At 32.6% G+C, this 26,290-nt stretch overlaps 1 protein-coding gene across 3 annotated transcripts in view; it reads right to left on the bottom strand.

The window, feature by feature from the left end:
- Positions 1–26,290, bottom strand: part of KIF20B (kinesin family member 20B) — an 89,750-nt gene that overhangs the window by 39,463 nt on the left and 23,997 nt on the right. For all 3 annotated transcript variants that reach the window (XM_074295822.1, XM_074295823.1, XM_074295824.1), the window contains 7 exons: positions 25,364–25,505; positions 22,225–22,351; positions 19,933–19,994; positions 19,432–19,551; positions 15,764–15,929; positions 5,599–6,835; positions 3,601–3,739 (listed from right to left, as the gene is read on the bottom strand). In XM_074295822.1, the coding sequence (XP_074151923.1) occupies positions 3,601–3,739; positions 5,599–6,835; positions 15,764–15,929; positions 19,432–19,551; positions 19,933–19,994; positions 22,225–22,351; positions 25,364–25,505 (1,993 nt within the window). The remainder of the gene's footprint in view (positions 1–3,600; positions 3,740–5,598; positions 6,836–15,763; positions 15,930–19,431; positions 19,552–19,932; positions 19,995–22,224; positions 22,352–25,363; positions 25,506–26,290) is intronic.

Here is a 26,290-nt window from a genome sequence, read left to right as displayed (position 1 = left end):
AAAGTACCAGCCCTGGAGTCAAGAGGACCCGAGTTCAAATATGCCTTCAGACATATATCATCTGTGAAACCCTGGACAAATCACTTAGCTCTTATTGCCACCAAAAAATAAATTCAAATTAGGGGAAAAAAAACACAAATGAATTCAGTTACTTAATATTTGTCAAATCCAATAATAAAAAATTACTTGGAGAATGTGGGAAAACTAGAAAATAGTTATGGCTGAATTAGGTTTTAGACTAATATCTTATACTACATAATCACAGCTATGGTTAAGTGATCAAACAATAAAAGTCAAAACTTTAATTCTGGAAAATAAAGTACCTTTTATAGCTATGGATATAAGGAGATCTTAGCCAAACAAGAGATTCATAAGAGATAAAAATTTCAATTACATGAAATTTAAAAGCTTTTGCAATAAGCAAATTAATGCAATTAAGATAAAAAGGGAAAATGTCAACTGGGGACAAACACCTTTACACAATAAGATAGTATAAGGAATTTAAAACAAAGATATTAGTCCAAGAGACATTCCCCTATGGATATGGGGTCCAAAAGATATGAACAATTCTCAAGAGAACTACAAACTATTCTCAACCATATGAAAAACGGTTCCAAATCACTATTAAGGAAGAAATGAAAATCAAGCTAATTCTGAGGTTTCAACTCACTCTCCAACAAATTGGCTAAGATGACAAAAGAAAAAAATAGTGTTAAAGAGACTACAGAAAAACAAGCACACAAATACACTGTTAGAAGAGTTATGAATTGGTCCATCTAATCTGGAAAGCAATTTGAAATTATGCCATGAAAATTTAAATATCTACAATCCTTTAAACCAAAAATCTCACTCTAAATATATACTCACAAACAAGTCAAACAAAACACTGTGAGAAAGATCCTATAAACACCAAAATAATAATAGCAGCATTTTATGTAATGGAAAGAAATGGAAACAAAACACATTATCAACTGGAAAATGGCTGAACAAATTGTAATACATTAATGTGATGGAATTTAACTGTGAAATGAATAAAGACTACGAAGAATACAAGGAAGCAAGGGAAGGCTTATTAGAAGGGTTACAATGTAAAGAAAGCAAAACCATGAAAAAAAAAACATACATAAGGACAACAACACTGAAAAAGAACAAAGGAAAAAACCACAACTAAACACTGCATAAATGTGAAGACCATGCTTGGCTCCAAAGAAAAGATGAAAAAATATATTTCTTTCCTTTATTTGCGAAGGTAGGGAACATAGATTTAGAACACTGAATATGCTATTCCAAACTGCTTTAAGTGTTAGTTTTGCTTTTCACCACTAAAAAAAAAAAACATAAAGAGGAAAAGGACATATTTGAATGTGAGCGTGATATCCAAAAACAAATGATGGAGGTGGGAGATTCATAGATATGTAATACTGTACATTTTTAAAAGATTTTTCAATATTCTGAACAGTTTTACTGATTTTTTTCCTTTTTCTTTAAAAAAAATCATACAGATAGTTCTTCAGGGGAAGGGAGAAGTATATAAAAGGGAATTTAGAAAACATAAAAAGATATCAATAAAAGTTTATTTTTAAAAATTAGGCAGCTTTTTAAAATCAGCTTATGTTTCTAGAAAAAATTTGGAATTTTTATAGGAGTTTTGCAGTTTGTTAGAGATACTCTAAGCTGTTCTATTCTTGCTTAATTCTGGAAATAACTTATCTATTTGTATTGTCTGTTTTAGACATTCACAATCTTACGCACAAACACACATAAAGACAAGCTCTTCAATCTGTCCATCTAATTTTATATCATGATCTAGGTAAAGCACATTATTAATCTGCTTGGTTTTTCCTATGTAATACACAAACATGAGCATATGGAGAACTCATCAAATATATGGAATCCCTCTTTAGATTAAATTTTGAGCTGGGTCTCCTCTCTTATAATGACAACATAACTTTTATTCATGTTTATGTGATCAAGGTCATTGAAGGTGATTATTTCTATATAAATAACTTTCAAGGAATCAGTGATGTTGATATATATGGGAGATCATTTGTTAGAAGAAAGCCTTTAAAGAGGCATTTTATTCTATTAAGTCAAATGCTTGTTTTATAAAAGCAAATAATAGTACAGTAATATTTTGTATTCATTACATCTTTTACTCAGTTTGTGAGAATAAAGATATAGCATACTAAGAACTATCATTTATAAATCCTACTAATATTAGGGATGCTCAAGATGCATATCCACGTGACTCATAAAAAATTTTGTGAGAAAACAGTACTATAGATTAGTAGTGATTGATGTTTTCTTGACTGCCTTTCTTCAACATTAATAAAGTACAGAAATCAGTATTTTCCCTTTTTTGTTATTCAATCCTCTAAGATCCTTGCAAATTTGTAGTCAGAGATATACATTTGTGTGTGTATATGTATATATATATATATATATATATATATATATATATATATATATATATATATATACATATACACACACACATACACACGTATTCTAATTCAGATAATTTCCCCACCTTTTTAGTTTTTGGTGACACAGCTACCTAAGCATGCCCAGGACTATGATGTTAGAGTCCAAGTAAGTGGCTCTATTTACTTGACAGTGAAAAGTTTGCTATAAAAATTTGCAGAGCTTTTCCATTTTTGTTCTGTTTGTTGCTCTCCATTTTTCATTCATCCTCAAGATAACTCTGTTTATTTGGATCTGTTGCCAAGTTTTAAAAATCAACTGATTTTACCTGCCACTGTTTATCTATGCTTGGTGAGAAAATACTATTCATAATCTTCCATCATCCTTCTCCACAAAATCTTACAAAATGATGTTTCATTTGATGTTCCCTTTGGTTGCAACTCTGCCCAGAGAAGTCAAATATTTGTTGACTAAATTGTTCTTTAGGTTCTTTTGTTCTTCCTGATAAGGTGATTGAATTACAGTGGATAAACTTCTGTATATTACTATATTTTTCACGATCCTTATTAGACTTTGGTAAATTGTCAAATAACATAGATTTTACCTTAATTCAAAAAAATTCCTAAGAGTAACTAAACTATGCTATTATCAGAATTTAATGCAAGTCTCTAAAGTGTTAAATGGAACAATGTTAGCCAAGTAGCACAAAGCATTGGTTCTACGGTAAAAAGTTATAGATTATATATTTTCTCTTTCCTTCTCTTCCTATCTTTTTATTTCCCCACCTCCCTGCTTGCACCTTTCCTTTTTTTTTTTTTTTTTAAACTTTTCTTTCCCTCTACTAGCAGAATACAAAATCACAGTTGTGGGATTTTTTTAATGTTGTAATTTCTCATTAAATGTTGTGTGTTGTGATAATGATTATTTGAAATATTTTTCAGCTCTGGGTGTTGGTTTTTCAAAATTGTTCCTTGCTGTTTTTTAATAAGTCTTGCAATTAATTGTTTTTATCAAACTTCCCAGAAGTTTCTAATCCCAATTCTAAAATGTTATTTCAAATATGTTAATTATGACTAAAGTTTTTCGAAACTCTTAATTTTAGGGATAGAGATCCCATTGCTAAAACCAATTTACAACTTCATGTCCATTTGATATGATCAATCTAAAATAATTTACCTCTTTCTGTACTTGCACAATTTGCTTTTTGGCATCAGTAAATTTCTCTTTCAGATCAACATAGTCCTCTTCTTTCCGCTGAAGATCTTCTTTCAACTTATGTGTAAGAGTAGAGTTGGTAGAGAGTTCTTCCTTCAATCTTAAAAATACCATAGTTATTTTCCAATAGTAAAGGAAAGATGCAATGTTTTATTCTAAAATCACAGATGTTAAATATTTAAATACAATTTTATACAATTATATCTTATCAGTAATGTTTAAAAATTCAAACTACAGTAAGTTATAATAAACCAAGTTCATAATATCAAAAAATTACAAACCAGGGCTTCCAGATATGATGGCTGCCAGAACAGAGGATGGCAGCCCAGATCTCACATACCTGTTCAAAGAAGAACCTATAAAAAAACTGAAAAACTACCATGATTTTTTCCATTCCAGAATTACAAAAAAAAAAAAAAAAAAAATCAGCCAGAAGACTATAAGCAATAGTAGCAAAGGGCATCAACCAGCAGATCCAGCACCAGCACAAACAAGTGAATGGCCTCCAAATACAATAAGGCCAGAGATACATGTAGGTTGGAAGATTCAGTACTTAGAAGCAAAGGAAACAGAAGTCGCCACTAAGGCAGTCAGAAACCCATAGTGTGGGTTTTGAAAGTCACTCAGAGCGCCAAAGAACAGAGCAGGAAAAGCAGCACTCAGACACCACTTATACACAAAGGGTTTAGAAGATCCAGTATTCTGAACTTCAGATATTTATGAAGGACCTGATCCAAAGAGACAGAAGTCAACATAGGAGCCAAAAAAAGTCAAGATTAGGAACAATCAGTACCAACCATTCTATCTCAAAGTATACCAGGGGATGATGGAGACTAGCTTTGGCACAAATCCCCAATTCAGGAATTAAGACTAGAAGCATAAGTCAATGGAAGAAGTCCATGACTACAATAAACATTTACTATATAGAGCTGCCCAAAAATCTAATCTAAAAGAAAATAGCAATTCTACAACAAAGACACAAAGACCTGAAGGAAAAAAAAAAAAAAGTACTCCCACAAACTTGACATGAATATCAAGAAGAAATGATGCAAAAGATTTTTTTAAATTAAATTTTAAAATCTTGAAGAATTAAAATAAACAACTTAAGGGGAAAAAAAGCAGATACATTATTGGTGGAGGAGAGAACTGATCCAAACATTCTGGAAAATAATTTGTAACTATATGAGTAAAGTTAGACAATTGTCCATATCCTCTAATGCAGCAATCTCAATATACTAAATGATAGAAAAGTGTCATAGTGACTAATATATTCTTATCAGTACTTTTTTGTTGAAGCAAAAACTGTAAATAAGCACAAGTACATAAATTGATTGAGGTAATAGGAAATTTCTATGCTATTAAGAGATGTTAAATATGAACAATTTGACACAGAAAAATTTACATGAAGAAATGATGCAGATTAAGAAAGAACTAGGAAAGTATACAAATGACTTCCATTACATAAATGGAGAAACATAAGACAATTCAATTCAAACACAATGACTGATGTTGGTTCTAGAATCAGAATACTGTTAAAATACATTTTCTTCCCCTTAGATAATAGCGAACTTTGTTACATAGAAAATAGATTTGGGATTGAAAAGGATGTTAGCTGTCATCAAGTCTAACCACTTGATTTTAAAAAGATAAAAACTAAAAACAGCTAAAATAACTTGTCCAAGGTCCCAGAGGGAGTAACTAGCAGAACTAGGACTCAAAAACCAGATCTTTAGTGCTTTATCAATCACTTACAAATACTATATAAAAACAGATATTGGTCTTTTGTTTTCAGGTAGAGAAAAGTACTATGGAAGGGGTCAGGAAGTGACTATTGTACATAAATAAAATGTACTGACAAATCTTTTGAGATTTTTTTTTTAATTTAGCTGTATTGAAAATTTAGAGATATATAGCTGCTTAGCATTTAAAATAATTTGCTATTAATAACCTTTAACTTACTTTTTTATTTCTTGATTGTTGTTTTCATTTTCTTTATCTTTTATTTGAAGTGAATTGTTCAAATTTTGCAAATTATTCATCAATTGTGTGACTTCCTCCTTTAATTTAGCTTCCTTGTCACTTAATTCTTTGGTATTTTTGCTGGAATTATGAAGATTTTCTTCAAACTCTTTCAGATTTCTTTCCAGTTTCAAAATAGCAGATTCTTTTTCCACAATTATTTGTTCCAACCTAGCTAACTGATTATCAGTGTCCTTGGTACCCAAGACAGTTTCAAGTTCTTTTATTTTTTCCTTCAGGCTTGTGATTTGTTGTGTAAATTCTGAAAGTGTTTTCTCTGACTCAGCTACAAGCTGTTCTTCAACAGCGAGCTTAATTGTTTTTCTTTCTAATTCTTCTAAAAGCTGCTTAATTAAGTTTTCTTTTTCCTTTAGTAGATTATCCTGATTATTATTCTCACTGATTTTCAGTTTTAGATGATTGTTTTCCTCTTTAATGTTTCTCACTTCTTCATATAATTTTTCAATTTGTTGCTCCAATTTCTGGATCTGGTTGCTTTTATTGGAGGAGATATTTACCATTGCCTTGCACTCTTCCCAAATGGCTTCAATACTGCAATGAAAAGAACTCTTTCTCCTTAAGCACTCAACACCAGATTCTTCAACCTGTGCATTTACAGAATAGTCCTTAGCATCCATGATAGCTGGAGTATTTGGCAAATTATCAGCACTAAGATCTTTCAGAGAGTTCGTTAGATTTTTTGATTCTGCCTTTACAGTCTGAGACACAGAATCAAGCGTATGCAACTTGTCTATTTTTGTTTGCATTATTTTTATTTGTTCCACTTTATTTGTGATATTTTGTCTGGTTGTTGCTATCTCCTTCAGCAGTTCCATAACCTTTTGTTCTTGTTCTTGGTTTATGGTTTTCTGTGCATGTAATTCAGATATTGCATTTTCATAATCAGATCTGATTTGTTGAACTTCTGTATTTAACATACAAGTTTTCTCTTTTGAGCAAGACATCTCCTGCAGCAAACTTGCAATTTGTTGACGTAGCTCCTCTTTCACTATTTTTTCATTTGAAAGTTCCTTATTGATAACAAGTATGTTTTTCTGTAATCTTTCATTTTCCTCTTGTAAATCTCTAATTTCTGCTTCTTTTGCTGAAATGTTTTCTTGCAGATCTCCAATTTCCTTCTGCTTTCCAGGGAGAGTAGTGCTAATATTAAAAGATCCTATAAAAATAAAAGTGTTAATATTCTGGAAAATTACAGTAATAATAAAAAAATATTTTTCAAAAGCAAAACCATCCAAATAGGCAACATTTTTAAACTTTCTAATGAAAATGCCTATATTTCCTTTAAACACCTACATTAAACTAAATATCATGTTAAACTGAGATATCTTGGATCATGTGTTTGTTATGGAAGTCATGATTGACTTCTATAAGGTTAGATTCTACTAAATGTCTGTTATTTTATACCAAATATGCAGAATCCCAAGACTCCCCATAATACCTCTTTTCCAGGGTTACTTTGAGCAAAGGTCAAAAAAATAAGCTTAATTTGTAAGCAGGAATCTCCAAATTACATAGCTTTGAATTGGACCTGGGTTTCCAGACATAAAGGACAATACAAAGGAAAGTTCTCCCTCAAAATATTTCAAAATCAGGGCACTTCAGCTCTTCCCTAGTCCTCTTTCAACTATATTACAAGAGATCACAAACTTTTTGTTTGGGGAATTGACTTCAAATCTTGAATATATTCTCCTTTTATTTTAAAAGTTGATTCGTTTATCATTAATCCAATATTCTTCCCATTAATCATACTCTGAATTTCTAGTAAAATAATAACTTTTTTAAGTGGGGTCAAAAGAAATTATCCCATTCCTTATTTTCCCCACTCTTCACCTTATTAAATTATTCTGAATGACATCATCAGTACAATGTTGACAATATTATGCTGTTGAAGTGAAAAATGTTAATATTTTTCAGCTACTTTTATTGAATGCTGTGTATTCTTTTTTATAATTAGAAAAAAAAATGATCTAAAAAAGAGCTCAATGGCTTTCTTTTCTCTAAAAATTGCATGAATTTTAGTGCATGGGCCTGATTGATCAGATCCCTTTTGGACTTACTCCCAGGCTCTCATCCATCTTTGGATAGCTAAAATGGTCAGAAATAATGTATTGAAGTAATGGGTCAAAGTTTCAAAGAAGTCAAAAATGTCTCCAAAGTTAGAGGTGTTCAAAAGTTGAATGTGCTGCTTCAGAAAAACATCTAGCAAGAGACTACACGTAGTCTCTTAGAGACTATGTAGTAATAGGGATTCCTTCTGATTACTAGATGAACTAGGTGATTTATAAAAGGGGGAAAAAAGAAAAAGCTATTATAGCAAAAGCTCTGACATAAGAATGATGATAATTAATAAAACCAAGATTTCTTTTTTAATGATATAACAAATGATCTAACAATTATGCATGTGTGTATGTATATATGTGCATTTGTATATATACAAACACACATACACACATACACACATATACATATATATGTACAAAAATATATTTCTAAATTTTATTAAATTTTTGTTGTTTTTATTAAATTTTAGTTGTGCTCTACTCTTCATGATCCTATTTGGAGTTTTCCTGGCAAAGATATTAGCGTGGTTTGCCATTTCCTTCTCCAGCTCATTTTTCAGATGTGGAATTGAGGTAAACAGTAACTTGCTCAGATGCACACAGTTAGTAAATGTTTGAGGCCAGATTTGAACTCAGGAAGATGAATCAAAATTCCTTATTCCTTGAGCAAAGTTCTATCTGTATTAAATATTCCCCTCTTCTTAACTTCCCTATTATTATCAATGGTACCACCATTTTCTCAGTCATCCAGGCTCACTACTTCATTGCTGGAAATGATTCCTCATTTTCATTTCTCATTGTCAAATCCTGTCACTTTTACCTTCACAAAGTCTCTCATATATGTGCCCTTCTCTCCACTCATATAGCCATAATATTAATTCAGGCTTCTCTCAGCTCTCATTTTCCCTTACCTTTTAAATGTTCTCCCAATTGAAGCAGACTAGCACTTGATTACATATGTGGGGTCAAAGAGAAAGAAACATCATGGGTAACAACAAGGTTATGAACTTCAAACCTCTTTCTGCTTCAACCAATCCTCCGCTCAGATGCCACACTAATTTTTTTAAAGTATATTTCTGACCATATCACTACCCTGCTCAAAGAATTCCAGTAACTCCCAATTGCCTCCAGGATTAAGTATAAAGTCTTTTTTCATCATTTAAAGCTCTTCATAACCTGACCCCTTTATATCTTTCGGGCTTTCTTATCTTTTACTCTCTTTTGTACCCCTATGCTTAGAATAGTCTGCTCCAAGAATGATTTCAGAAAGGCCTGGAGAGACTTACATGAACTGATATTGAGTGAAATGAGCAGGACCAGGAGATCATTATATACTTCAACAACAATACTATATATATAATGATCAGTTCTGATGGACATGGCTCTCTTCAACAATGAGATGAACCAAATCAGTTCCAATAGAGCAGTAATGAACTGAACCAGCTACACCCAGAGAAAGTACTCTGGGAGAAGACTATGAACCACTACATAGAATTCCCAATCCCTCTTTTTGTCCGCCTGCATTTTGGATTTCCTTCACAGGCTAATTGTACACTATTTCAAAGTCCGATTCTTTTTGTACAGCAAAACAACTGTCTGGACATGTATACATATATTGTATTTAACATATACTTTAACATATGTAACATGTATTGGTAAACCTGCCATCTGGGGGAGGGGTGGGGGAAGGAGGGGAAAAGTTGGCCCAAAGGTTTTGCAATTATAGCCGGTCAGGAAAGCGTGCCACCACAAATTTATATAAGCTATCCACATAATTCTTAAATCACAAGGAAATCTTGGTTTATCAGATACAATAAAACCATATTTGGCCTCATCATCTAGAAACTTTGCCTAAACCATAATCCTTACAATTGGCTAGCAAGTTAAGTGTTTTAAACTGCTGAAAAGTTACTTAAATCTTCAGGGAAAAAAACAAAACAAACACTTTCACATTTTTTCTTGCCTCTAAGTTGTAACTATTCCCCACCCCTCCACAACTAAAATCCCAAAGCCCAATTTCTACCTGCTGAATTCAGTGTTTTATTAAATTTCTACTTTGTATAAGATATTGGACAAAAAAGAAACCATTCCCAGACCCAACGAATTTACATGAAGGAGAGGGACAAGAGGATGGGAGTGATAGTATAACAAAGACATAGATGGATAAATAAATAAAATACAATTTCAGGAAAGAGAATATATCAAAAAAAAAAAAAAAAAAGTCAGAGAAAGTCCCACTGAGGAGTTGGCATCTAGTTTTCGCTTGTCTCTGAAACTCAATGTCTAGGTACTTTGATTATACTTACTCTTCTGTAATTTTTTTTCCTCTATAATAACATTCTTCCTTTATATCATAAATTCCCTGATGGTAGAGATCATGATTTTTTATAGTTCTTTATAGGGTTGGTCACAAGGTATATACTCTATCCAATATAACAGTTTCTAAAATATACTCTTATTTAAAGACCTAGAGTTGTCACAAATCATAAAAAAAAAAAAAAAAAAAAAATGGAGGTGTGGGGGGAAACTAGCTATTTTTGGTTTTATTTTCAAGTTTTTATTCCCTTCCTTCAATAACTTCTGAAAACCATAGAATTATAAGAAATCTCTGAGACTCACTGCTAAGTAGAGCTAGGATTAGATTTCATGTCTTGCCTCGTATTTGAGCTACCATGAGACTTCCCTACAAAACACATCCCTCTTCCAGACTTCCTTATTTCTAGAGAATTCTTTTAGTCTTACAGCTTTATAACATCATTACTCTTGATTTCTCACTCTCCCTTAGCCCATATATGCAGGTGCCAACTGACCTCTGTAACATCTCTCACATACAGCCCCTTCTCATTAATCACACAGCTACCACCTTACTTCAGGCCCTCATCACCTCTAACCTAGATTACTTCAACATTACTAATTGGTCTATGTCATGTTTATTCTCCACATGTCACCTCCTTAGTTAGATCTGACCATGTCATTATCTAATTTAATCAACACCAATGGTTATCTATTGCCTCTAGAATCAAATGAAAACTCTTCAGTTTAGCTTTTAAAGCCTCAAACAACTTGGCCCCGTATTAGCTTTTAATATTATTGGATCTTACTTCCCCTCCCATAGTCAGTGATCTGGCCAAACTGGACTTCTTTCTGCTTACATGACACTCTCTCCTCATATACCCTATCTTCACACTGGTCATCCTCCACATGCAAAATATACTCCTTCATTTTCATTTCATGGACTCCCCTTCCTCCCTCAAGATATAGCTGAAACTTTTCTTCATCTCTCCTGCCTAGCTCCTGCATGTCTCAAGCTACCTTACTATTTATTTTATGTTTATTTGTATTTCTTTTTTATCATTTATTTTGCATATACTTACATACAGACTTGTCTCCCCTAATAAAACATTAAGTTTCTGGTAAGTAGGTATTGTTTCATTCATTGTATTTCTATCCTCGGTATCTTGAATAGTAACTAGCATATAGAATGTATTTAATGAATACTGGTTGATAATTATTTGCTAAAATAAGTATATCATTGGCAGATCCCCTATTGGCTGTACTATAATCATCAACTATGAATTCTCTTCTAAGGTGTATTTTGGTCATTAAGTCAATAATCTGTTTCTGTGCTAAAATCAGATCCTTAAAGGATTTTCTCAAAGGTCTTTTCTGGGTCAAACCCAGAAAAGCATTTTTCATGCTTATCTAAAACTTCGGAAGTATTCAGATACCTTTAATTTCCTTCTACTTATGAAGAATGCTCTGAATTGTCACCATTGTTTTGAACTTCATTTTTATCATCCATGTTTGTAATCAGCATCATTTCTGAAACAAATTTGGTCATTTCCAATTTTACCAATGTTTAAAGAGCCCAGGCCCAATAAGAAATCTATTACTCCATAAAAGCAGAAGAGGACTACAAGAGTCTTGAAAATTCACCAGTATTAACAAAACACTATTTTACAATTGATTCCAGTTCTCATTTACATTACAGGATGTTATTGTAAATACTGTCCACTGAAGTCTTACTTTAATGTCTGGTCATAGAATATAAGGGTGACCGTGAGTCCTCAAAGTCTATGAGAGTGTGGAACTGGCTTTAAAAAGATCTATTATTTGAGGAATGATATTAGTAAAATCAAAAAGGAAGATCAAATAATTTTCTCCACAGATTCATCAAGCTTTGAACTGATTAAAAGGGAACCTATTCCATGCAATCATGGATCTCTAATATATTGTCAAATATATTCCCTTTGATTTTCCTAATTATGAAAGTCATATGGAACAAATATCATCCCAAAAATCTAGCTAGATTGTCATTATTTCCTTCTCTCTTATCTATTATGTTGAGTGACGTATCAAAGTTAAAATTATTTTTGACTTGTAGGTTCTATAAATCATTGACTAATAGCTTATGTCAGTTCTGCCTCATCAGTACTTTAACCAATTGCTAAACACAGTTAGGATCCAGAGCCTTTCCAGTACCTAAATGAAACTGCTTACCTCAATTTGTCTTTACCAGGAGGAAATTACTGAGGCTGATTTTTTTTTCTTTTACCCTGAGAAAGAACACACTTTTCATTTTCTAATCTTTAGGCACTTAGTTATTTTTTAAACTTTTAGGAAGTCAAGTTCAAAAGTGGTTCTATAACTAAATGTGTGGAAGATGCAGGCTTTGCCTAAGGGCATGCATATTCTGAAGGAAAACAGTCCTGCTCCATGCTGTTCTGTATATGAGCCAAACTTCATTTCTGATTTTAAGATGAAGGCTCTTAAACCTTAAGTTGGTAACAGGGGAAGAAAAAGCACCAGTGGGACAAAACTTCCAATCAAAATGTGTTCTGCTAATGCTAAGACAGGTATACATATATTTAAACTTTAAGTTTGCTTGTTTCACTAGCGAGGGACAAGGCTTGACAGCTAAGGCAGCACTTTTCTAAAGCTGTAGATGACAGCTTATTGACTTTGCTATTTAGAGCCTCCAGAACCATTCGATGATGTAAGTTAAGAGTAGGAAAAGGACAGTGGAAGGCTTGTGTGGAATCAGCCACTCTCTGTATAAGGTTACCTGAACTACTAAATGATCTTTTTCTTGACTGAGAACTGATTAAAACACCAGGACATTAATAAATCTTCCTGCCTTCCCTCTAGGACCACCCAAAATATATCCTGCATGTATCTTCTTTGTACATAGTTATAAGTTGTCTCCACCATTAGATTGTGAGCTTCTTGAAGGCAGGAACTGCTTTTGTCTTTCTTTGTATTCCCAGGCCTTCGCACAGTGCCCAGCACATTGTAGGTACTTAATGCTAGTTGGATGATTTTATAGAATAGTATAGGTGTGTCATGTCACTGATATAAGAAATATCTGATAAAGAAACATCTTCTCCTCATATAGGTCAGCCTTTTCCACCTAGAACATTGACTTGAGAAATTAAGTGGCAAACCCAGTAATATCACTCAGGCAGGATGATTTGTCAGAGCATAGTCTTCCTCCTCCAAAGCCACCTTTCTATATACCATGCTTTTAACTATAGCTAAGTTATATTTTAAAGTTTTCAAAGCACTTTACTTGCAATAAGCCTAATTTTTTTAGGTTTCCCAGATTTTTGTGCTCTGGATTTCTCTATTCCATTAGTCTGATGATGGCTCAAGTTTCTATCTAACTTTGAGGACATTTGCCCCAATCATTTCTTCTATTTCACTATAATATTTTTCCTATTATGTTCAAATTACATCGTTACAGTTATATGGGGCTGATTGTATTGTTTTTCAACAAATATTTAGTAAGTTACCTAGCATTAGATTCAATATCAAAAAATGTGATAATTTCTGACTTTTATTACTATAGTTAAGATTTCAGGTAAAACATATTATCTTTCCCTTAATTTACCAATATTCTATATTTGTACTTTTGATGTGTACTAAGTGAATCATAATGATTCTATCTTCTTATTTTTTAACATAAACTTCAATATATAACTTTTGTGCTGCTTTTTAAAGCATTCTTAAGGTATTCTTCACCAAAACAAATCCTGATTATAATGGTCAATGTTAAGAGAAAAGAGAGGATAGCCAACCTCCTTTACAAAGTAAAATTAGAGAGAAGGCATGACCAAAGCCACAGATACATTAAGTGACTCCAATTTGAAAATTAACTCCATGATAAAATAATGGTCTACAGAGATTTGGAACTTACAAACTAGGTCCTAAGTTCCAAAGAGTAATATTTAATGCCATTATCTCTGTCCATTAAAAATCTTAATCAAAGAATGTTAAAGCTAGAAATAACTCTAGAGACTATCTGTGCCAAGTTGCCCAACATCACACCTAGAAAATATCAGAAGGCACAAACCCAGTGTTGATTCCATAATGGCATGCTTGTTTATAAGTGGTGGGGATATAATGAAGACATAATGAAGACACTTGTAATCAGTAAAACCATGTTGCTGTCTAAATTGTTCCTCATTTCACAACATGAAGATTAGAGATTGAAGACTATCCACTTTACTTACGACTTCTGATTTATTTTTAATGTGTGTATGTGTATACACATGTACATGCATGTATACATACTTGTGTATACACACACATACACACACAAATGCCTAAAACATATGTTCTAAGTCCTAATTAGAAGATATAGCCCTGGCTGGAGGTAAGCCATGACAGGCTTAATTAACTTATTGTTAATCTTTAATCTTTATTCTTAGGTATTCTGTTGCTTATGAGTAAAAAGAAAAATTTATAAATATGTGTGCTGGTTTTTAAAACAAATGAGTACATTTGTCATATCCCTGCTTCACCTAAAAAAATACTACATCTCAAATCTAAGCAATGTAACTTGTGTGACAGTTACCTACCTATTGGACTTCTATACTTTTATTTGTATTTTTTCAGTAACAGAAAAACCATCATTTCAATCAGTTCCTACAGCCTGGATAAAGATAATGGAGTACTTTATAGGCTTTTATGAGGAAGGGAAGAATAGAGAGTGAGAGGAGAAAAGTAAGTAATTATCCAAGATTAATTACCTGAACTAAGACTGTAATTTTCTTCCAGCTCTCATACTAAATACTGTCTAAATATTCAATAATATATTTTAAAACAAACTGCTCAAATACTTTTCCTCCTTCTTTCACTTTAAAAGATGAGTGAACATAGATGAAAGTAAAACTTCAGAAAGGCATTATTGAATAGTGGAACATCTTTCAGCAATAATGTGAAGGAGCCTCTTCTCATGAAAAAATAGGATTAGGAAAGATGATGGGAAGAGTTAGACTTTATATTTGGAAAGATCACTGAATTCAAATTCAGGCAATCAGGATTCAAATGTTAGCTGTTTCTATCTACCTGAGAACTGTGCAAATCACATTATCTCTAGACTTTAGTTTATCAAATGATCTCCAAGGTTTGTCCAGCTCAGTTCATGCTTCTAAATATCAAGTGATCTCTCTTGCCTTTGAAACTGAAACTATTTATTCCTTTTGTATTGGAGATGTAGCACTGAATTTGTACTTGAAAAAGGAAACTTGACAAAATGTCTCGTCTTCCAATTTTGCACAAAGAATGATGGCATGCAAGTTTGAAGAGGAAAGACAGTGAGGAAGAAATTCAGAGAAAAGGGGAGAAAAGGGGGGGGGGGGGAACGGACCAAAAAAACACAAATTGAGAAAGACAGAGAGGGAGAGAAAGAAAGAGAGAATTACTGAGTTTAATCAAGAGCCATGAATACAGGAACTAAAGAATTAATAAGTATGTAAAAGCAGCAAAGAGGAAAAAGCATAAAATCTAAATAGACATTTATTACAATACTTAGAAAACAGTTTTAAAATACAGTCCTGACTCTAAAAAAAAAAAAAAAAACTGCCCATCATCTCAGATTAGAAATGGCTGGCATTTAGTTTTTAATCCAAGTTTTTTCCTTAGATGAGAAAATTTATTCCTGTTTGCAATCCTCCTGTTTAGTTCTGGTACAGGAGTTAGTTTTCTGAAGTAGGCCCAGTTGGCAGTTGAAGAAGTTGTACCTTTCTTGTTGGGCAGCTCTTCCTGTTGAAGTGAACTATCTTCAAATGATCGTTTTCTTCCCAAAGAAGTTATATTTTCCTTATCCTTCTCAGTCTGAATATCCTCAACTTTTTCATTACTGTTCAACTTTGATATCTCTCTTTTAATAGTAAACAAAGTCTCATCCTAGAACAAAATAAATTCAAATTATTTTTCAGGCAAGTTTCCAACATAATTCAAAAAAGATCCCAAAACAAAATGAAACAAAATCTTATGAACAATCCACATATAAAATACAAGTTTAAAGTTTACAAATTGCTTTCCTCACAACAGCTCTGTGATTAGGTAGTACAAACAGTATTAATTTCACAGAGCCTCAGTTTACTAATCTGTAAAATGGAGATAAAAGACTTTTTCACAAAAAATCTTTTTAATCAAAAAGATCATAAAGTAATTAAATGTCTGAAGTAATAGTTCTGATTCTAAGGATTGTATTCTAACCACCACAGTACAAGTTAGTGTCTCGCAAACACAGCCCAAATTCTTACTCTCTAATGAGACAAGGTAAAAAAATGTTTTTCAAATTTGTAAGCAATGATTGGAAACATTTTTTTCAAATAATTTCCTAAGTAATATTTTTTTATTCTTTTCTGATTTCCTCTAATTAACTAGAGATTTTACTCATTTTTACACCAATACTCGTGTATCAATGAAAGATTATGGTATAGGAGTCAGAAGGCCAGCCTTGAAGTTAGGAAGACCTTTTTTGAAGACCTGCCTCTGAAATGTTCCAGATCCCTATTGGTGGAAGAAATGTCTATCCTGGGTATTCCTCAAACAATAAAATTAGAGGTCTAAACCAAAAAGGAGTGGGGAGGGAAAGTAATTGTATTCATTATGAAGGATTTAAGAGTTAAACTGTAACTATTTGTCTCCATTTACATTTGTAGTTGCAGTAACTATAAATTATAAAATATCTCTCAGTTCTAGGGAATCTCAGAAAAGAGTTCTATCTGGGTCATTTCTAAAACTTGTTTCTCTAAAGTTTGAAAACTTAATGATTTCATATAAAAGAAATATTTTTAAAAGTCATGATTGGCAGCTTGTTGAACTGTTGCAGGCAACCAGTGTGGTACAATGGAAAGAGGGCTGGATGTTAGAATGAAAACATCTGGGTCCAAATCCTGGCTCCAACACTTACTACCATTCACCTACTATCTCTGAGTTTTAGTTTCTTCATCTGTAAGATGGGTGGTTTCAACCATGTGACCTCTAAAATTTTTAGAATTCTAAATCTATGATTTGCGTACTCCACAGATATGCAGAGCAGAACTGTTAGCTTTTCAGAACTATTTGATTTCTTATGTAGGTAATTAAAGCACTGGAGAACTTTGGATAAATACAAAGCATTTTGCAAATTTTGGAGTATTATATAATACAATATACAATGTTACTATTATAATTATTAACTATGAAAAGCCTTACTATAATTTTGATACTTTTGAAAGTGATGTTTTATAAACAAAAATCACTAAATTCATATGTTCAATTAGATATGAATATATAAGCCTACAAATAGTAGTTCTTTTTACTCATCTTTCACCCACCCCCTAAAAGTATTATTTATTATACAACTAAACTATATATGCAATTAAACATATAAGCCTTCTATCCATCCAAAATGCTTTCCCCAAAAATTAAAGAGAAGCAAAAAATGGAAATAATAGGTTAATGCCTCCCTTTAGAGGATTTACATTTCACTGTTCAAGATTAAAGCTGGAGGAGTCCTCATAGTTATCCCAAACTAGGAAATGTTATGAGTAAGCACAGATTAACCCTCTTTCTGTGCTTTTAAAAGAAAAAAGTTCTCTTCTTCAGAAAGAACAGGAAATTAAGAACATGACATGTTTTATTTAGTAAACATCTTTTCTATTACAATGGCCCCATCTACTGGAACTTTGGGGTTTTGCCATTAAAAACTATTAATTCAGGCAAAGTTGGATTATACCTTCATAATTGCCAGTAAAAGCAAGCTTCAATACTTCCTTCTATCCTATGGACATACAAAACCATTCTAAGTTATAAAACTTCTTGTGCAATTTTACATCACCAACTTAGAAAGACCAAATCCCCTAGTTAAAATTACTACTATATTTTCTTTTTTTTTTTCCCCCCTGAGGCTGGGGTTAAGTGACTTGCCCAGGGTCACACAGCTAGGAAGTGTTAAGTGTCTGAGACCAGATTTGAACTCAGGTCCTCCTGAATTCAAGGCTGGTGCTCTATCCACTGCCACATGTAGCTGCCCCTACTATATTTTCTTAATAACTTGAAACTATTTCTTGTGTTGGGGCAAAGCCTTTAATTTCACTAAGGCACCTCATTCCCCCACCCCGAATGCATATCAGAACCAGCTCTGATATTTATTTTTGGAGTTACTTGGGGCAATCAAAGGTTAAGCACCTTGCTCAGGGTTACCTGATAGGAATGTGTTGGAGTTTTTAATTTTTAGCTATTTATTTTCTTATAAACCGGGTTGCATTTTATCCTGGTTCAGAAGTTATAAAGAAAATGTACATGCTAAAAAGTCACAAAATTGCAAATTTGGATTTGAGAAGGAACCTGAAGAGACCAAAGTCTAACCGTTTACAGAAGAGGAAAATTGAGTCTGAGAAAAATTAAAGTGACTTGGTAAATGGCAGGGCCGGAATTTCATCCAGCTTCTTTGATTACCAATTCAACTTCTTTTCTATTATACCATGCTCCTTAAAAAAGGCCTGATACAGAAGAATATCAAAATGTCAATAAAGTCCCCATCCTCCCTGTCCTCAAATTAAGTATTCTAACGAGGTGAGTACATTAGTAAAATGGTACTTTCTTAACCACTACACTTCTCCCTTTGACATTCCTAAATTCATCCTGATCTAAGATTAAATTAGGTCATGATTGTAGTCTCTTAAGGGTAGCATTAACAAGCAACAGTCAAGACAAGCCAGAATCTAAACAGAACTCCTTCTTGTACAAGAATATTTCTGAAGGAAGTAAAATACAGGAGACGTCAGCTGCCAATACACCTAGCATATAAATCAAACCCAACTCAAAGAAAAATAACAATAATCTTAAAAATCAACTTGTAGGTCACTAAATATAGTAATACACCAAAAAAAAATCTTATTATCAACATAAACAGATGATTAAAAATAATGGTTTAACTAAAGTTTTTAAACTTTTACAGAGAAAGTATAATAGGACTGCCATGCCTTCCTCCTTCCTATACATGTAATTTCATTTTAATTTATAGGCGCTTATGTTCTAAGAATTCCTATGCCCTGATCCAATCTCTCAGAGTTTTTAAAGCACCATTATCCATCTATACTAAAGAAAAAAAAAAAAAAAAAAAAAAAAAACTGTCCCAAATAAGGAACTTACATAAGCAAAACATATCCATAATAAGCCAAAAGAGAAAATAATGAACTGTAAAATGATCTATAGCCAACATCTCAAAAGTTTTAGGTATTTTTGTGTAGGACATGAAATTACAAGTAATTTGATCTAAGTTTTAAAACTTTACTAAGTAACATAAACCATCATAGCCCAATTTGAGTCAGAACAAAAATACCAGCTTCTTTTAAAATTTTTATAAATTGGGAAATGAAACTATTTTATAAACTAGCATTGTTAAGACTCTTACACAGCCTTTAAATGTATCTTCCATATGAGACACCAAATTCTGTAATCTGTTGATTGTATCTTCTTTTTGATCAATGATATCCATTAACTCTTGAATTCTCTGATTCTGTGCAACTATTTTCTTTTGGAAAGAAAAAAGACATTTTTAGAGTACAGATACAATTACAGATGTCAAAATATTAGATTTCTTTCTAAAATCGCTTCTTAAGTCCTCTCAACTTTGGGTCCATTATTGCTAAGGGAACTTAGCAATAATCTATGACCTATGACATTTGATAACTAAACATCAACACCAAAACATTTATATCTTGTGTGTGTATGTTTTAAACTGCATGTATCAAAGCATTAAATATTTTACAAGGCAGGAAAATAAAGCTAATAGAATGATCTGACTTACTTGTCTAATTTACTAACAAAAGCCACAAAAGAAAGTAAATAGCATGAAGAAGCACATTCAGAACGATAATAAATAATGATATTACATAAAATTCTAAGACATCACCTTATTAGCATTTTCAAGCTCATGAATAGATATCTTGTAATCAGTTGTATGCATTTCTGATTCTGAGAAAACAGAACATAGAAAAGCAGACGTTAACTTTATGAAGCTTGAAAACAAATAGACAGCATACAAAACACAGCTCCCCATGAATCGCAGATTTCTCCAAATGAAAGTACTAGCGGTGATAAGAATAGCAGTATAAATATTTAGAAGTACTTCATAACTTTGTCATATCAGGATGTGGAAGGGGCAACCAGAAGACAAACTAGCAGTTAAGGACTTGATAGCTTTGATAGTGGCCACTTGTTCTAGATATATAATGATTGGTATCAATTATTGATCATACTTTCCCACCCCTGTAACTAACTTTTGGAAGTTGAAAAAAGCTAAACAAAAGTGGTGGCCAAGTACTTTTTGCATAAAGCAGACATACCTACTACAGTTACAAATATAGTTACCCATCTTTTTTCCACAGTAACATGATTTAACATGTTCACACAACCCTTGTAATCAAATAATGTACCCATCAGATTAATAAAATAAGCAAAAAAGAACATGTTGGAAAGACTTTGATGGAGACATGAATTGGTCCAGTCATTCATTCTGGAAAACAAATAGAATTATGCCCAACAAGTTACTGAACTTTGAACACCTTTGATCCAATCATACTTTACCCAATGTTATACCTACTACCTCCAAGAGATCCAAGAAAGAGGAAATAGGAACGATATACAAAAATATTTGTAATTGCTCTTTTCATAATGGTAAAATGTCCAAACCAGGCAGACAAATATAGTATGAATGTAATGTTCTGTACTGTTAAGAAATGATGAAGGAAAGCTTCAAAGAAAACTGGGAAAACATAAACTTACACAAAGTGAAGTGAGCAGAGCCAAGAGAATGAGTTATGCAATAAAAACATTGAAAAGAAAACCAATTTTGAAAGACTTAAGATCTGATCCAATCAACACAATGACCAACCACTATTCCAGAGGATGAAAAACGAACGGAAGCATGCTAACTCACACTTCCTAACAAAGAAACAATTGACTCAGTCAATGTACAAACTGAAAATATGGTTTAGAAAAAATTCCCAACTGGGCAATTGGTTTTGCTTGACTATACATATTTGTTACAAGGATTTTGTTTTTATTTTTTTCCAATGGGGAAGACATAGGAAGAAAAAGAAAGATTTTTGTTTATTTAAAAAACAAAACAAAACAAAACAAAAAAAAAAAAAAAACACCACAAGATGATGTGTACCTTAATACCAGGAGTTCCCTATCACTTCAACTTCAAATATAAATATTTTTATTCTTAAAATATACATATGTAAACATACATATGTAATAAATACTATTTCAAATATATTCTCTTCTATATGAAGCATAAAATATGATTTAGCATATACCTTTCCAGTATTCTTACACCTTATCTGTCCCCATCCCCAAACTCAAACCACTTATCTTTTTACTTTTCCTCCCTAAAGAAACGCCACCAGCATCCCCCTTACCAAGAATTCCCTTACTCTTCATCTTTACTTTCTGGCTTCAAGTCCCCACAAAAATCTGACCTCTTACCAGAAGTCTTTCCTAACTCCCTTTAATTCAAGTGCTTTCTTTATTGATCATTTCATATTTATCATTGGTACAGAGCTGTTTGTATATTGTCTTTCTAAATCATTGCCTCTCTCTCTTCCGTAGCCTATAAGGTCCTGTCGAACAGGTACTGCCTTTGTCTTTCTTTGTACTGCTGATATTTAACTCTATACCAGGCACATAGTAGGGTACTTAATATTTTTTGATTACATTTGATATTGTTTATAGGACTTAGAAAGAACTAGAATAAGTGCAGCGATACCCTTAAATACCATATGAACATTAGAATAGGATTCAATTAAAAGCACAGAGCACACTATATCTTAAAAGGGGAACCCTAACCTACACACATAGGAAAATAAAAGGTGGAAAACAAAACATGGATCCTAACATGTTTTTTAATTCCTTTGTAAAGTTCATCTAAATATTTTTATAGAATCATCCTTCTAAGATCAGACCCTGATATAAGCAAAAGACTACTCATAGGTTAGACCTTTTCATTACATATGGGTATTTGGTTTTGTTTCTAATACTCAAAGATTTTTTTTTTAAGTCTGATATATTATGAAATCTGATGATTATATTAAAGAACTTTCTCCATAATTATGAGATTAAATACATTCTGTTTAATATTGACATATTACAAATTCCTCTATACGAGCCTAAACGTTGTTCAAAAAAAGAAAGTACTTACTATTTTCTCTCTTTAATTCTTCTTGGGTTTTGACTAATTCTTGCTGGACTTTAGCATATTCTTCTTGGATTTTAGCTAATTCAGCTGTAACTTGATTATACTTTAGTTCTAAACAAGCCATAGCTTCCTGGGGGTCAGCAAGAGATGCAATGAATAAGTGAGCAATTTCAGTCTGTTTCTTAATATCAATGATATCATCTTGAAGGAAAACAATAATGTCTTCAATTCCTACAAGATTATCTGATTCCTAAAATTAGTAAAAACCATAGGACTAATGTTAATAGTGGCTTTCACTATTACAATATTACAAAAATAGTCCACACTCTTTTGGATATATTTTAAAGACAATAAGCAAAATTTTTTACAACTTTAGGAAATCATTAGAGTCCCCATACAGCCTTAAAAAAAAAAAAAAAAAAAAAAAGTGCCAACTACAAACTTATATTGAGACCACAGGCTAGGAGTTCTGAGAACACTAAGAGATAACTTGATGAATGCACAAATTCAAAACATTAGCACCATATCCACTAAGTTAAGCACCAAACTCACAATGTGATGGTGCAGATGAAATGGAAGTGTATACCCAAACACTGCCAATTGTCAGAGAGTAGAGAGCATATAGTCTCTTAATTTAGTTACATGTTGCCTTTAGCTATATGTGTTTACTATGTATTGCTGTTTTAAGCATCAGTTAATACAAGCCTCTAAACCATAGTATAAATGAACTACTGCTATGGAGGCATATTCTCTGTTCCCTCCTGTGATCTACATAACTGGTCACTGAATGGAACTGTCATATGCTAAGTATTTGAGATTTGTACATGTAGTTCAAGATATTCTATGTTGTTATGAATGCTACTGATTATAAATTATGTAATATATTAACCATATGCACTAATACTTGTTAAATGAAGTTCTAGCATAAGCACCAAATATGAGGTATTTGTTTTTAAAATATATCATGTTAAAAGAGGAAAAGGACACAAGTGTGCAAAAAAGGTTGTAGCAGTTATTTTTGTAGTGGCAAGGAACTGGAAATTGAGCAAATGTCCATAAGTTGGGGAATGGCTAAATAAGTTATGGTACGTGAATGTAATTGAATATTATTGCTGTATACAAGAAGTGATGAGCAGGCTGATTTCAGAAAGACCTGGAAAGACTTACATGAACTGATGCTAAGTGAAGTGAGTAGAACCAAGAGAACATTATACACAGCAACAAGATTATATGATGATCAACTTTGATGGACATGGCTCTTTTCAAAAATGAAGTGATTCAAGGCAGTTCCAATAGACTTGTGACAGAAAGAGCTATTCACATCCAGTGAGAGAAGTATGGAAACTGAATATGGATCAAAACATAATGTTTTCACCTTCTTTTTGATGTTTTTTTTCCTTATTTTTTCTTTCTTTCACCTTTTGATCTGATTTTTCTTGTGCAGCATTACAAATATGAAAATGTTTAGAAGAACTACACATGTATGATCTATATGCTATCTAGGGAAGAAGAATGGGGCAAGAGAGGGAGAAAAAGTTGGAACAAAAGTTTTGCAAAGGTGAATGTTGAAAACTATCTACATGTACTTGGTAAAATAAAAAAAAAATTGGTAATATTTAAAATGGAAAAGTAAATAAAATATATTGCTAGATATTATATGTCAATTTATGCTGATATTTGTTCAAAGAAGTTCATGCAAATCTAGGTAATTTGCTGGGACAATGAATCTTTACTTGAGGTAAACAAAAAATGGAGAAATTGTTTTTGTTTTGTTTTTTTTTAGAACCAAAGCAATTAGGCTTTGCAATATCAAAAATATTAGGCCTTGCTGTAAACAGATATATAAAAATGAAGATATTGCTAGGTAGGTAGAGAAAACTTTGTCTCCTTAGACAAAATTATCAGACTCAACTTCATTAACTGCTAGACCAGAGAAGATCTTTAAGGAGAATCACTAGCCAGAAGGTAGTTATATGTAGTGAAAGACTTTAATCAATAGCCCACAAAGGGACTAATCTTAGGGAAACAGCCCTTTCAGATTTTTGATAGATATGGTGGGGCAATAATCTTATTTCTTGCCACCATCCCTCTAGCAGATGGCAGAACTGTTGGGTCAAATAGATATACTACTATGCATAGCAAGGAATAGGCCCAAAGAACAATTTGGCCATCAGAGAGGCCATGCTCAGCCAGGAAGAGGTTCCCTGAGAGCAGTGTGATAACAGAAGACATCAACCTGAAGGTCTAGAAATATATGTCTCTTCACAATTATTACATTTCTGTGATCCCTGTGCATGTGACTTCTCCCAGACAATGATACATGCATTTTGGGAAAATGTGCTCTACGTTTACGGGAACAATGATCTCTTGCAAATCTTCTATTTCATTAATATGTTGCTATTGAAATTTACTTCAGCTTTGAAGGATATTTTTCCTTTCACCAGGGTTTAAGCAAGAAAATGATAACTTTGACAAAATAAATCTAAAAGATTTAAGAGTTCAAACTTTTTTTTTTAACCACAATTGTTTAGAACATGTAATACAGTTTCTTATAGAAAAAGTTATATTATTTAGGTTCCTATGTAAAGATCCATTTTACATTCTAGATGGCATATCCTTTCCCCCAAACTCTTGACAGTCACAAAACTAAGTAGAGGCAAGAAGTTCCCTCCCCTCCACTGGGCTACAAGAGCAATAACTAGATGAAGTCTTAAAAAACAAAAATGAAAACGGTAAGGAAGGAATGAGTCCCCAGCCTTGTTAAGAATGGACTAATGGACAAATGCTTATATCAAAATGGCCTTTCATATGTAAACAGCAGTAATGGTTCAGGAACAAGGCTCAAATAGGGAATGGATAGGAAACCATGAAATTAAAATTCAGTGGCAAAATAGACAAATTTGAGACTCTAAATTCTTCATACATCTAACTTGTTTCAAATTATGTAGTTAAGCTTCATCCACAATTAGTCATATGTTGACTATGAATGTGACCATTATTCATATCCTTAACTATTATGTACCTAATAAATATCTAAATGAAATAAGGGTTTTGAAAGTTATATCAAAATCTGTGTTACATTATGTAGCCCCTAATGACAGAAGCTCCTTCTCATAATTTTATAATTAAAACACATACATACCTTGGATTCCACTTTCACAGTATAAGTTTCATCCATTGGTTCCTCACGGGAAGTTTCAAAGTCAGACACCAAATCCTTAAAAATTGCCATCCGACGTTCAGAATTTTCTTCTAACATTTCACGTTCCTGAAGAAGGGATTCCCTTCAAAAAACAAATAAATCTTACATAAGCAACAAAACAAGTTCACCTTTGGAAAGAAGGAAGTTCTTTCCCAAAGTTTTAGAATGTTACCAAAAAGGCAAAAATAAAAAGGCAATAAAATGTCCACACAAAGTTGTTCTAGTCTGTTGAGCTTTGGGAGACTCAAAGAGTTCCCATTTATTAAGAAAACCAACCAAAAAGCAAAAGGCCTTGATTTGGTAGATTTCTGCTTTCCCTAGGAAAAATGGTCTTATAGTATAATTTGAAATATCCAGAGAGCAAAAGGACTAGAGGAGAGACAAGTAGTATAAGACTGTATCAGTTACTGTCACCTGAGAAACAAGGATATAATTGAACAGCTGGGTGGTTCAGTGAAGAGTGCTGGGCCTGAAATGGCTTCAGATACTTTCTGTATGACCCTGGCTGGCCAAGTCACTAATCCTGCTTGCCTCAGGTTTTCATCTGTAAAATGAGCTGGCAAACAACCCCAATATCTTTACCAAGAAAAGGCCAAAGGAGATCACAAAGAGTTGGACATGACTTAATTAACCAACAACAAAGATAACCTCAAGGCCATGCATGGTGCAAAAATTTATGAATAGTGTAAGCAGTTCCCTCTACTTCCCCAGGTTGAAAAAGTCTCTTGACCTTTTTTTTTTTTTTTTCAGGTCAATATGAGCACATTTGAGCATAATATGAGCACACAGTAAGACTGTGGAAGAGAACCAGACCTTTCCTAAAGAGGAATATGATCTTACTTAGGTGTCCATCTTTCCCACCTTTAA

The sequence above is a fragment of the Sminthopsis crassicaudata genome, chromosome 2, assembly GCF_048593235.1.
Source record: "Sminthopsis crassicaudata isolate SCR6 chromosome 2, ASM4859323v1, whole genome shotgun sequence".
NCBI classification, from domain to species: domain Eukaryota; kingdom Metazoa; phylum Chordata; class Mammalia; order Dasyuromorphia; family Dasyuridae; genus Sminthopsis; species Sminthopsis crassicaudata.
The sequence above is the reverse complement of the archived record's forward strand: the minus strand, read 5'-3'. Positions and strand labels throughout refer to the sequence as shown.